Source organism: Squalius cephalus (genome assembly GCF_949319135.1).
Source record: "Squalius cephalus genome assembly, chromosome: 19".
Lineage (NCBI taxonomy): Eukaryota > Metazoa > Chordata > Actinopteri > Cypriniformes > Leuciscidae > Squalius > Squalius cephalus.
In genome coordinates, this window is record NC_137140.1 from 10016017 (window position 1) to 10030452 (window position 14436).

Here is a 14436-nt window from a genome sequence, read left to right on the forward strand (position 1 = left end):
CAGTCCAGGAAGTTTGATATTGTTGCACCTTCATTCTATAAAAACTATACACAGAACAAAGTCCAACAATAACAGGAAAGAGTTAGTTATTGAAAAAGAGCGCCCAAACGGATGCATGATTGGTCATTGTTCACTTCAGTGAATGGTTTGGTGTGGGGCTGGTTTATGATTTTGGGACAAGCGAGCCTCCTGTCAGATGCTTTAGTCCAGCTCAATGGGGCTGCTGTCCTCCTGAGCTTCCTCACCCTCCTCTTCCTCACCTGAGCCCATTAGGCTATTCAATAGGTTTCCTAACACAAAGAAAGCAAACCAGAATATAGTCATTTTTAAATGTCTTCACAACATACCATTGGATTAAACTGTGCGGTGTATTATGCTGAACAAAAATACTGCAGGTTAAATACAACTACAGAAAATTATTTTGACCCATCCCTCAGTTCTCTTTTCAAATTCATTTGTATAGCGCTTTTCACAATTCACATTGTTTCAATGCAGCTTTACAGAAAATCATGATGTTATTGTTTATAATATCCTCACGCCTTATAGTTGCATCTTGCAGATTAGAGCTGGGCGATAATATTGTTTAAATTTCACAACAGTACAAACAATCACACTCTCTCTCGCTCTCTATAAAACTGGACATTTATACAAAAAACCTGGGTGATAATAGTTCAATTTTGCAAAGAAATAAAAAAATTGGGTAGTTATTTGTTAAATACTATCGAGTTTACTGTATGTACGCAGATAAAGTAGGATGTCCAAATTTTAAATATATCCAAATTTTAATAATATACTTTACATTTTTCAATTATGTAACAAGCAGTTGAGCTTTGCATGCATCCAGGTATTGTTGGATATACCTATATAGTAGCTGTATAATTATGAAACTTGTGATGTTTTGTTTTTTAACAATTTGGTAAAGTGACTAACCTAATTACAATTTGGTGCTGTGTATTATTGACACAGTTAAGTGATGCATGTAAATGACGGGGTCATCATTTTTTAATGAATAACTTAGGTCTGAAATTGCGACCAAATCCCTGCATTCATGTCCCAAAATCTGGTGAAAGTCTTCCCAAAACAGTGAGAGTGCCATAGGGAAGGACTAATGCTATTTGACATGCTTCTGAAATTAAACATTCAACAAGACAAAAGAGCATCAGTGAGTGTTATTATTACAGTTGATTATAGTGACAGTTGGATGTTTTAAACGTACAGCAATTGCCTGCTAGGCTCCAATAAAAGTGTATTACTAAATATGGGTTTTTCTGTTCATTTTTACAAACTGAGATAAAAGTGAAAATGATCCTCTTATCAACAGGATACCACAGATGCTCTATATAGACATCAAGCTGTATTTAACCCAAAACATTAATTTAAAAACAGGCTAAAAGACTGCAAACACAGAACATACAAGTACTACAGTTCTAAGACAAATTCCATCAACATAGTAGATATTTTAACTACTTTTGAAAAATGAATGCATGGGTGCTCCTTCATAATCTGGGTGTCAAACAGAGGCAGGGATGTTTCTTACCTAGCAAACCACCATATGATGACGACTGTTTAGGTGGCACTCCAAAGAACAGCTGTCCTATTCTATCCAGATACTGGGGTCAAGAAAAGAACAATGTGTGTTATAAACATTTAAGAAGTCCAGATGTCTTATCTCATACAGAATCCAAATGAAATTTTAATCTCTCTAAATAATGCCTGCAACTTCTAACATATTTTACTTTGTAATAACAATATAATTACATAGGACCCTGACTGAGAACCACTGATGTAGACAGCTCACTAGGTCAGGAGCAGAGCTAGTGTTTCAGTCATTCTGTCTACCATTGAATCTCTAGGTACTTTTTGATGTTAAAGAGCGTTTTCAGTAACATACCTCATTGTACATAGGGTCTCTCTTCAGTGATGGCTGATACTGCTCACATAACACTGTAAAGACGGTCAACTTCCCACTGGAAATGAAACCACAAATAATCCAGAAGTTGTGTTAACCGTTTTGATCCATTATTTGTTAAAACACTGATGGATCATTTAAAATATCAGTTAAAGCTATTTGGTCTATTGCAGGTCTCTTCAACTCCAGTCCTTGGAGGGCCAGTGCCCCTCAGACTTCAGAAACAATCTCAATGTAACCCATCTCTCTGTAATTTACAAGTAATTCTGAACAACTCTATTAGCTTGTTCCCATGTGCTAGAGCTAAACTCTGGCACTGACCCAAATGGAACCCTAACCTCTCGCGATCTTCCACCTAGTCCACACTTTCGTGACGTAATGCCACTTTGACTGTCTTGGCAAAAGTGAGCATTGAGGCCACATATCGGCCGCAAAGGGGGCGCTTGCGAGCACCCTTCTGAAATCTAAAAGCAGGGATCCCACACCTTGGTTAACTTCAAATTCAAGGACCTTTCAAGAACTTTCCAGGTCCAATATCCTCAAATTCAAGGACTTAATGTGGGGACACATTTCAAGTGAGAGCAAGGTTACATCGTGTTACCTTGTAAGATACATTGTTACAGTTTTTTTTATGTGTCAAACACAACTATGCAAAAAAACTTTTTTTGCATTGATTTTTGGTCATATGACAGAGATCAGATATTCTATTTGTTATATTTCTGATTTGCATAAAACTGAAGAATATGCGGTACATCCTATACTGTATTCTAAAATGATCTGATATTAACTTTTGCATGAAACGTTGAGGTACCATCGTTGTAGTTTGGTGCGAAAGCACTTAGCGTGAAACACTTAACGTAACGCGAAAATGCACGTAACGAACGTAAATCAAGCAAGCTAGTATGCATAGGCCACGAAGTGTTGGCAAAATAACACATTAGCGGACTTGAGGGAATAATATGGAATTTTTTCCAGAAAACATCTCGCACAAAATAATTTCAAGCACTTTCAAGAACCTGTTTCTATGTATGTTTATTTTCAAAAACTTTCCAGGGCCTTGAATTTTTTTTTTCAGATTCACAAACTTTCAAGGATTTCAAGGACCCATGGGAACCCTGTAAAAGGACAAATGGGACACCCTAGAGGTCTTGTGGATTTAAAGGGTTATTTCACCCAAAAATTACATTTCTGTTAGTAATTTACTCTCCCTCATGTCGTTCCAAACCCGTAAGACCTTTGTTCATCTTCGGAACACAAATGAAGGTATTTTTGATGAAATCCGAGCTTTCTGATCCCTTCATAGACAGCAACGTCATTGCAACTTTGACGTTTGACGAAGGCCCAGAAAAGGTAGAAAAGAAATCATTAAAATAGTCCATGTGACTACAGTGGTTCAAATGTAATGTTATGAAGCGATGAGAATACTTTTTGTGCGCAACAAACAAACAAGAATAATGACTTTATTCAACCATTTCTTCTCTTCTGTGTCAGATCTCCAACAATATTCGCGTACACTGGTCACATTGATGCTCATGCAGGAGCTAGCCAATAGTGAGGTGGCATTTTGACGTAGAACCCGGAAGCACTGCACTGTTTACACTACGTCAAGAAGAGAAGAGATTGTTAATAAAGTTGTTATTTTGGGAGGGGGGGTTGCGCACAAAAGGTATTCTCGCCGCTTCATAACATTACATTTGAACCACTGTAGTCACATGGACTATTTTAACAATGTCTTTACTTTCTGGGCCTTGAAAGTTGCAATGATGTTGCTGTCTATGGAGGGATCAGAAAGCTCTCGGATCAAAAATATCTTAATTTGTGTTACGAAGATGAACGAAGGTCTTACTGGTTTGGAATGACATGGTGTGCGTAATTAATGACAGGATTTTTATTTTTGGGTGAACTAACCCTTTAACAGACATATGCAGGAGGCAGCCATTATATGTCCACAAGACCGCAAGTGCACACAAGGGGCTCTAAAACAGGACACTAGCCCTCCAGGACTGGGGTTGAAAAGCCTGGGTTTATTGCATGTCCCTACTATTCTGTACATTCCCACAGCAAAGGATGCTAACAAGCATTAGAAGTTAGGAAACATCATGTTTTAAATAGACTGGAAAAGATGCTTAAGTAAGAAGTTGGTTGGAGAAATTCATAGGATACTCTTTCTTTAAATAAGGTGACCAGATCTCAAGACCACACTGTTTTGTTTTTTTATAGGAGAATAAGAATACACATTACGATATAGAAGAATAAATAGAAAAGGCAGAGGACAAGCTACACAGCTCTTGGTAAGACTAAAATAGCTCGGTATAGCAGTCACATTGATATCAAACGTCGCAATACTTTTCCGGTGCATAAAAGTAGAGCATGACAGAAAACGTCCACCCAGACTGTCAATGTGATTATTTGTAGAACACACTCTGACATCCACAGAATTTTACAATGTAGAGCATCCAAAAATAATGACAAGAGCCTGATGCTGAAATCAAAAGCATGAATACAGTCTCTTACCCATCCACAGCCAGCAGAAGGAACCACAGGAAATTGAGCAGAGGCTGCACAAATGGAGGGCCCTTCTCTAAAGATGGGTGCTTCTGTGTGTATGTGGTGAACACCACCAATGCGCTAGTCTTGTTTTTTAGACAAAGGAACCTGCAGCCAAGACAAGATGATGAGATGTATATCAATCATAATGAAAAGAAAACAGGAATCAACATATATTTAGCGAATATTATATTGATATGTGACAAGCACGAAAATGTTTGCATCAAGTTTAGTTGACTAGATGGGCAAGTAGTTCATACATCATACTCGTGCACTACTATTTTCCAATTATTCTAAATATTTTCCAATTATTCTAAATGCTATTCATATGGTAGCTTTGTGTGAGAAACAGACCCAAACTTATGATGTTCCCTTTCGTTTTTGGTTCAATCAACATTGCGCAAGCAGCTGACGCTATGGGAAACAGCTTTCTCCAAAAAACTGAAGCGCCAGTATAAAACACTGGCCAATGCAACCTAATTGATGTGGGCTTTTTGCCTATATATAGCTGTTGCCGAAAGCCAATTTCTTCAGAATCTTTCTCCTTCAGCTATCGACTGCGCTTCATCTGATGAGGATGCCAAGATTGCTCTCAAATATCTGTTGCTTCAAATGGACCCTTTGTTCAAGGGACTTACCCAGCCACCCGATGGGCACAAGAGTTGCGTGTTCAAATTGGGCTGCACCCACACTGAAGCCGCTCTCAGTGAGACAGACTGCACCGTCGAAAACACGAGTTTCCACTGTACATGACAGCCATTGGACCGGAAGTCATTCATTTCCAATGGAGAGTAGTACGGGAGTTGCTTGGAGTTCTGATCATATGCGTATGCGGAAACTTCGGATCTGATTTGAGCTTCGGATGCATTGACATTTTTTTACTTCTGCGGCTAGACCGTATGCGACCGAATGTGATGTGTTCTCTTAATCAGAACTATGAGCGTTAAGTTAGAATTACCGATATTTTAACAATTTAACATTATTTTGTAAACAATATTTCTGTAAAATGTTAATTATTTATTATTATTATTATTAATTATTTTATATTCATAAAATCAATATTAATGTTGATTAGCTCTATAAAACCTACTATGTTTTATTTTAGATTTATTAAGGGTAATTTGTTTTGTGTGGATATATTCATACAATGCATTACATTCATTAAAATCGGTAACACTTCACAATAAGGTTCATTAGTTAACATTAGTTAATGTATTAACTAACATGAACTAACCATGAGCAATACATTTGTTACTGTATTTGTTAATCTTTGTTAATAAAAATAAAGCTGTTCATTATTAGTTCATGCTAACTAATGTAGTTAACTAATGAACCTTATTGTAAACTGTTACCTTAAAATTATTTTACCATGGTGAATAAGCCGAGGTAACGATTGCATCACTACCAATTTTCCTGGTTGCATTCACACCACCAGTAAGAAATCTGAAGTAATGTAAGTGACTTGTTTGTAAGTGACTTGGCTTGTTGTTGTGACTTATTTAGACAGCACGGCGGACCTTTATTTTGACAGTGCTGAGCAAGAGCCTGAGCATACAGTGCTCGCATTCTCCATGTTCATTAGTTTACGATCTGTCTAACAGTCCTGTCTAATACGATATTAGATGGAACTGTTATTCATAGAAAGTAGACAGTATATGAAAAGGTAGTAGCGTATGCCGTGTGGTTGATGTCCAGTGTTGCTAGTTGAGCAGAAATACATAATCATGTTTGGCTTGGTCCCCTCAAAGTTGTGTTGGATTTTCTCCTTAGCGTAAAGGTTAAGAGGCCCATCTATCACATTTTGCCATGTTCATAGAGTTAGTTTCTGAAGTAAATCTGCTTTTTTTTAAATGGCCAATCAGCGTACACTTAGGTCACTGGTAGTTCCTATTGTGCTGGTTTAGACCCTACTCTGAAGTAGGAGCTAAATTAGTTCCTCCAAAAGGAGTTCCTAGAACTAAAATCGTTCCTAGTTCCTGCGGTGCGAACATGCCAAAAAACGGGTACTTCTGCCAATAGTTCTACTTTTCTATGAAAAGGTTCCTCCGGTGCGAAAGCCCCTTTGAACTCCCCTTAAACTAGGGCTGAACGATTAATCGCAATAAAACCGCACGCGATTTGGCAAAGGCTGTGATTATTTTATGCGCAGCTTGTCAGTGGAGTGCGGCTGATTGGTAGTAAATACTGCCCCATTTGAACGCCAGAGGGCGCTCTCATGCAAACACGATAAATATTTTCCCCCGCCGCAGAAGTACAATAATGAGCATCATTCCAGGAAACCCCTATCGCTGTAGCTGAATAAACAGAAGATTGAAACACTTTGATTAAACATGACTTATAAATACACGACTGCCTTATTCTGTGTAAGAAGCTGTCAATGACAAGCTGCGCATAAAAAAATAAAAATAAATCGCAGCCTTTGCGATTTTAAAATCGCGATAAGCCATCTCGATTTAAGTGCGATTACATGTAAAGTGCGATTAATCGTTCAGCCCTACCTTAAACTCGCATCCTCACCCATACTGTTTGCAAGAGCTGACCTCCGCCCCTCCCCTGGAGCCTGCGGTTTAATCATGTTTGGCCAATCAGACGATGGGAATGACGGCATGTTACTGGCTGCCTCTGAGGAGGAAGTATGGTCAAGTACACCGGAGGAGTCCGTCTTGCATTCCCTGTCAGATCTGGAGTTCCTAACCAATGCCAGCAGCCATATCACCCTTTAGCCCAAGACTGGTTGCCCACTGAAGCTAAGCAGGGTTGAGCCTGGTTAGTACCTGGATGGGAGACCTTAAAACCAAGCTGCTGCTGGAAGAGGTGTTAGTGAGGCCAGCAGGGGGTGCTCACCCTGTGCTCTGTGTTGGTCCTAACGCCCCATTATAGTGATGGGGACACAATACTGTCAAAGAGCACAGTCCTTCGGATGAGACGTTAAACCGAGGTCCTGACTCTCTGTGGTCACAAAAAAATCCCAGGCTGTCTTTCGAAAGAGTAGGGGTGTAACCCTGGCATCCTGGCCAAATTTGCCCAGTGGCCTCTGTCCATCATGGCCTCCTAATAATCCCCATATACTAATTGGCTTTATCACTCTGTCTCCTCTCCACCAATAAGCTGGTGTGTGGTGGGCATTCTGGCGCAATATGGCTGCAATCGCATCTTCCAGGTGGATGCTGCACATTGGTGGTGGTTGAGGAGATTCCCCCTTCCATATGTAACAGTGCTTTGAGTGCCGAGAAAAGCGCTATATAAATGTAATGAATTATAATCATGGTGACACGCAGCTGTCTCAGTACTGGCAGCTTGGATTTTTTATCTGAAAGGCATAGAGCTGAGCCAGATTTCCAAGCGCAAGTCTATCAGGACAGACACGTCCAGTACTGGTTCGGGTCCACTGTGTGGTGACAGGGCAGCTTTCTGTATCTATAAAGATGCGAAGAAAGCGTGGCACATCATTTGCCTAGAACTACTGCCAGTGGATCTGCTGCTCAAAATGTTTCATCTGGAGTTACAGAACCACCATGTTCTTGTTTGCATGGACAACACTGAATTGTGGTGTGGACAAGCTGTCATGACAAGGAGAAGTCCCAGGAGTATGGAGACCAAGTGCAGAGATCGTAATGATGATTTGGAACATTTTCGCGAGAGTGGAGGTGGATCTGTTTGCCTCCGTGGAGAACATTCATTGCCCGATTTTCTGTTCAGTGTTGCATGCCTATCTGGGAGTGGGTGCACTGCCACGCAAATGCCAGAGGACACGCACAAATGCTTTTCCGGTGAAGATTTTGCATCTGGTCATTTGAAAAAAAAAAAAAATCAAGGGGCACTGGGAGACTGTCATGCTGATAGCACCGAAATGGCCCAGTCGCCTGTGGTTCCCAGTGATCGTGGAACTGCTTGCTGCAGCTCTGTGGCCCATATCACTGCAGAATATGTGGCAGCTATAGCAGCAAAACATATCCCTGTAGCTGGCCTTTCAGTTGGGAAAACTGCACATCTATGTTCAGTGCTTTAGCCAGTATAGGCTTTCTGAATAGCATTTTGTGTTATGGGGTTGCACCAACAGCTTTCCAGTATTAAAATCAGTTCATCACACTGACTCGTGGATGCCATTTCATTGGCTTATAACTCTCAGGGCTTACACTGCCCTTTTGGAGTAAGAACCTATTCTACCAGAGGAAGGGCTTCATCCTGGGCATTAGCAAATGTCGTGTCCATCTAAGCATGTGCATGGTGACAGGATGTCCTCACCTAATACTTTTGCTAGGTTTTATAACCTAGATGCATCTTCTGTGCTTGGTGCTGAACAGCATTGGCCACCAAGAAGGATTTTTAAGATGTTTGCTCATGGTATGCACCATTATTTTGGTTGTATTGTATTTGCTTAGGTGCTGATGGACTCGCCACTAAGCATAACTTAGAAAGACAGCAGCGAGTCAGTGAATATTAATGATACATGCCAGTATTACTGTCATCAGTATCTCTTTAATGGTGAAGTGCTGGCTTTGACACTGCTTTTAATGAGGCTGTATGATACTGCAGATGGTGGTGTTGATATTTGTGTCACCACCACGATATTCTGTGATGGGTTGCCATTCACACAATAGGCAACAAGGTGACTTGTTGAGACTTTCCACTCAACAGCTCCTCTCTTGAGCTGGGCCAGTTCTTCACTGTAACACAGTGTAATTACACACGGTTCTATAGAGTCAGCTATTAACACAATGTTGAGTGAAGCAAAATCGAAAGGGAACGTCTCTTGTTACTTACGTAATCGTGGTTCACTGAGATGAGGGAACAAGTCATTCCATACAAGTATATGAGGCATGCTACACCTCATTGCCTTCAGTCGAAAGATTCTGAGGAATTGGTGCTTGGACACCATTGGCCAGTGTTTTACACCACCATTACTCAATAGGGCTTCAGTATCTTTGGAGAAAGTTGTTTCCCAAATGCGTCAACTACTGAGGCAATGTCTGCTTAGTAGCTCTCAAATCAAATATTATAGTGCTGGACAGGTCGCATCAGGTTTGACCTTAATGATGATTGGTCCTTATTGCACTAATGTCACAACATAAAACTTGAAATATCACATGTAAAGGCAACACAGCTGAACATAAGCGAACAACAGAAACCAAGATTTTTAAACTTAGTTGGGATTCCTCACTCAAAGCTATTGTATAGCTTTAGAAGCCCCGAAATATTGTGCATGGGTGCATATTTTGGAGCACCAGTCCCTATTAACTTCCATACACTGTATGGCAGAGTGGCTTGCACATTCTTTTCTTGCACTTCTCATTCTGTAGTGGACCTGGTCTGGAAATGCATTGGGGTGAATAAATGATAATAGAATTTTCAGTTTCAGGAATTAACTATTACTTTACAAGCTGATTTTACACTGAAACTCCAGAACTCACTGTAAGACGGCTTGTGCTACAAACATGTCCACCTCTCCATGAAATCCTCGTGCTGATGAATACTCCACCAGCATCTGTGCACAGCCCTCTCCATCAGACGAGTGCAGGAAATGATAGCGGGATTCACTGTAGTTTTGCTCTAAATGCAAACAAATAAATTATGCATGTTACACATTCTCAAAACAGCTGGTTGATCATTGATTGGATGATCGTTGTCATGTGTCTGTTTTACCTTTCCACAACGTGAGTGCCAGCAGCTGGTGTAGTTTGGGGTGGCCCAACTTCCCCGACCCTCCTGATGACCACTTGATCGCTCTGGAGACAAATGCTACTCTCTCTGGTGAATTTGGGTCCATCCGGCTGAAGAGTTTAGTCAAATGCTCTAGAACACAAACCAAGAATGTAATTACACAATTAAAAAGCCATCATGTAACTTCTACAGATGAAAAGAACCCAAGGAGATTTGAACAATACTTCTATATAGGATTGAGCAATATTGGATATTTATCATATTCTGTATTACTGTGTTTGCAATATAAAATTAACCAATATTGTCAATATTTTGCAGGTTTTAATTTTGCTATCAAATATTGCCATAGACTTTCATAAAAAAACAATTTAGCACCTGCACCTTGTCTCATCACGTGACTGAAAGAGCATTAGACAAAGATGGTGGCTCTGAATCAGTAGTCTTCATTTGCAAAATTGTCAGTTAAGTTTAAGTTAATTTACACAAAACAATTTGAATTCATTTTTCTGCATTTCAATGAATTAGTTCAATATTTCAAATCAAAATTTAGATATATTGGTGCATATAAATGAAAACACAGTATATTCTATGGTTAATTTAATGACAAAAAACATTTAAATAAAAACATGCCTTGATTAAAACCTTACACTAAACATTTTGAATCTGACTAAAATTACTGTTGGTTGAAATTATGGTTCCAACGACTGACCAAAAAAAAAAAAAAAAAAAAAATTAAACCAGTTTGGAGGAAAAACATAATATCAAGATATACTGAATAGCGTACAAATAATATAAATATATATATATATATTCCCAGTGTCATATGTTTACAAAGAGTACCACACATAACAGAGTGAATCATGCAAAGCTATTGCATTTAACAGCCTGGTGCTGCAGTACAATTAACTCAATGTTGACTATCATTTAACACATTTGTTTTAGCCTAAAAATGTATAAACATCCTGAATATTCAGAAAATTCATCTCTAACTACATGTAAAGTAATATATAACAACACCTCGAACTGTACAGTATTGGCCAAAATAACAATCACCAACATAATATGATTTTCAATAAACTCACCTAGTGTCTCATCATCTATTTTGGCCCCAGATTTCTCCAGGGACTCTAGTACCAGCATGGACAGATCTGCAGCACTGTTTTGCTGTTCAGGAAACACAGAAGGGGGGAAAGTCAACTAAAAGCCAACTGTCTCAGTTACAACTGACCTGTTCAGAGCTTTAATGACATGATAAAGTATAGCCTCTAAATGAGCTATAGCAGATGACAGAGGAACACATACCTGATTATAACTAAAGAAGAGCAAAGCTCCATTGTACATCAACTCTCTGGCCTCTGCATACTTCGCTTGTGACATGTACCTGCACCCAAAGCAATATGTTATTATTAACATGAAGTTTCTGTGGGTTACACAGGGGTCATGGAACAAAGAACAATAATTCATCATTGTATTATGAATTAAACAATAATTAAATAACAATAATACTTTTAAGTAAGCATGAAACGGAAGTTGCGTTAGTCTTTTCTTCCCTATTGTGATGTATAAGTGAAACGGCTCCTCAGACAAGAAAAAAAAAGTAGGGCTGGACTATTTTGTCCATGAAACCGTGGCTTATCATAAAAGCGTATGCAGTGATCCTCTTTATAATTACATTTCATGTTTTTTTTTTTTTTTTCTGAATGTTCCTCCATACAGGGGTTGGACAAGGAAACTGAAACACCTGGGGGGTATTCTAGAAAGCAGGTTAAGTGACATACCGGTTCCAAAAACGGAGGTAATTTTCAGAGTATGCAAGAAAACATAGCAATTCACTCCCTGAGCATAACCTACAGCTTCTGTTCCAGGGTTAGTTTACATCAGAGGTGTTCAGTGGCGCATGCGTGCCCTATTGATAAAACTCCAGTGGGCGTGACAGATTGTGCACAATATTACATATATATGTTATATCGACATATAAAGCACTGTAAAAACAAGTAGTTTTTTCTTTTCTTTTTCTATGCTATAATGTATTTCTATAATAAAAAAAAAAAATCATATAGGCTACGTTTCCTTTCAAGCAATGTGTAAGCGAAATGATTAAACATATAAAAAATAATAATAAACTTATACAGCCTTGTCAATTCATCACTCTGTTGAGAATGTCTTGTGTGTTAACCTTGAACATACTCTGGGTTGGCTAAACTTTGACGGTAAGATAATCTTGCTTTCTGGAATACCCCCTTTGTTTTAGACAATCATTTATTAGTGTGGTGTAGGGCAGTGGTTCCCAATCCTGGTCCTGGGGACCCACAGCTCTGCATATTTTATATGTCTCCTTTATCTGACACACCCAGTTCAGTTCATAGAGCTCTTTCCTAACGAGATGATGATCTGAATCAGGTGTGTTAAATGAGGGAGACATACAAACTGTGCAGAGCTGTGGGTCCCCAGGACCAGGATTGGGAACCACTGGTGTAGGGCCTACTTTTGCAGCCAATACAGCGTCAATTTGACTTGGGAATGACTGATACAAGTCCTTCAGAAGGGATTTTGAGCCATTTCTCCTCCAGAACAGTGGCCAGGTGGAGGAAAACGTTTTCCATTGACCAAAGTGGCACAAAAATATTTAGATCTGGTGACTATGCAGGCCATGGGAGACGTTCAACTTCACTTCACTTCAACAGGATTTTTTGGAGAAAAATTGTCGAATTACACTTTTAAACGCAAGTATTAGGTTTCAACTTCCTCAAATATTGAATGATACAAATGTAAAAAATAAAAATAAAAGCAGTTCAAATGTTGACATATCTTACTAAGATGCACTTACAGTATATCTAGTTAATGCTTTTTTATATAGGCTATACAGAAATGGAAGGTGAACATATTTAGACAGTTTCAAAAAAGTCTAGTACAAAATGCTACTGTCATCAATGGCAACTGTCACAGTTGCTAAGCGACAAGAACAGTCCTCTGTAGGCTAGACGTCCCATTTAACAACTCACGGTCTTATCTTCGTGGCCTTTGAACTGGGACACAGCCTTTATTGGCCAGTGTTTCATTGTCCAACCCCTGTAGCTTGAAACTTAATGAATATTAATGAGTTTTTCCCCCCTAAGAAATAGTAATAAAACTCAAAGCCTTAGATAAACTTTTTATAAGGGTTTTTTTTTTCTCTTCATTATGATGTCAGTACAGTAAGTTACAGTTGCATCACCCTGATTTTCTGATCATTTCTAATTTATTATCTGATATGTGCAATCTTTCATACTGATGTTGATTGTCACTCAATAGTGAGTAGATGACATTTAGGCACCAAATAGAGGAACCTTCAAATTCATTGCCTATAAAGGCCATCTTTGCAGGCATCACACTAGGTTGAGACCATGATGTCCAAAAGGTAGGCAGCTCGATGGACAGCAGGTCAAAAAAGGAAGGAAGAATGAATGACAGATAATGTTTTAAGAAATAATCTCTTTATAACAATGTCTTTATCACATTGGTCTACATTGTGGTCTAAATCTGATTATTTTAGACAGAGACTTTAAACTGAAATTTCACAATTCTGCCGGTTTAAAAGCTATATTGTCAAAACGCTTAAATTCAAAGAAATGTCCGAATTAATCTGATTGGCGTATAATATCACATTAGTTTTGGTGAGGAACTATTATATCATAGCTTAACTGATACATTATTCAGCTGGTGCAAATGTAAATCAACCTTGTTCTTTAGATTAGCATGTAGCTAAACAGGCTCACGCTGATATTTTGTCATGAATGACGTAGAAAACAGCCAATCAGAAATTAGATTTGACCCAATGGGCGAGACAGGATGAGCAGCTGGCCAATCAGCGTAACCGAGGAACGTACTCAATTGACAACAAGAAAGATCTGGAAGCGACTGGGCCCGGACTAGTCATTATTACTCCGGCAAATAGCGATAAAGCTTACCTGAAGAATAATGTGCGGTACATCTGATGGGCCTCATAATAATCTCCTCTCTCCACACTGGCTCTCAGTTTGCCCTCCACTCGCTGTACTCCTCCGCGGTTCCTCGCGCTGGAGCTCTTCAGAGACTCCTGCTCCGACATGACTGCTCCGAACAACCAAACGCGATCACTGAGCCTTCAGAGTCGCCGTACTCACTATGACATATATGGCATCCACAGACTGACGGATAGATATTTCTAATATATTTGTTTTCTCGTTTAAGAATCACCACAAGAAAAGACAACATACTTTTGGCACAATAGAGAGACACGCATACAAAATAAAAGATAAAGGTGGTCAATGGCCGAAATGTACATAAAAAAAGATCTATGA

At 39.1% G+C, this 14436-nt stretch overlaps 1 protein-coding gene across 1 annotated transcript; it reads right to left on the reverse strand.

Annotated features, from left to right (window-relative positions):
- Positions 1-74: 74 nt before the first annotated feature.
- get4 (guided entry of tail-anchored proteins factor 4) lies at positions 75-14256 on the reverse strand. Its single transcript, XM_079852285.1, has 9 exons — positions 14065-14256; positions 11420-11498; positions 11200-11281; positions 10100-10249; positions 9868-10006; positions 4424-4564; positions 1892-1967; positions 1538-1610; positions 75-290 (listed from the first exon to the last, which is right to left on the reverse strand). The coding sequence occupies exons 1-9, from the start codon at positions 14202-14204 to the stop codon at positions 202-204; spliced, it is 969 nt and encodes a 322-aa protein (XP_079708411.1). The 5' UTR covers positions 14205-14256; the 3' UTR covers positions 75-201.
- Between the last annotated feature and the right edge of the window lie 180 nt (positions 14257-14436).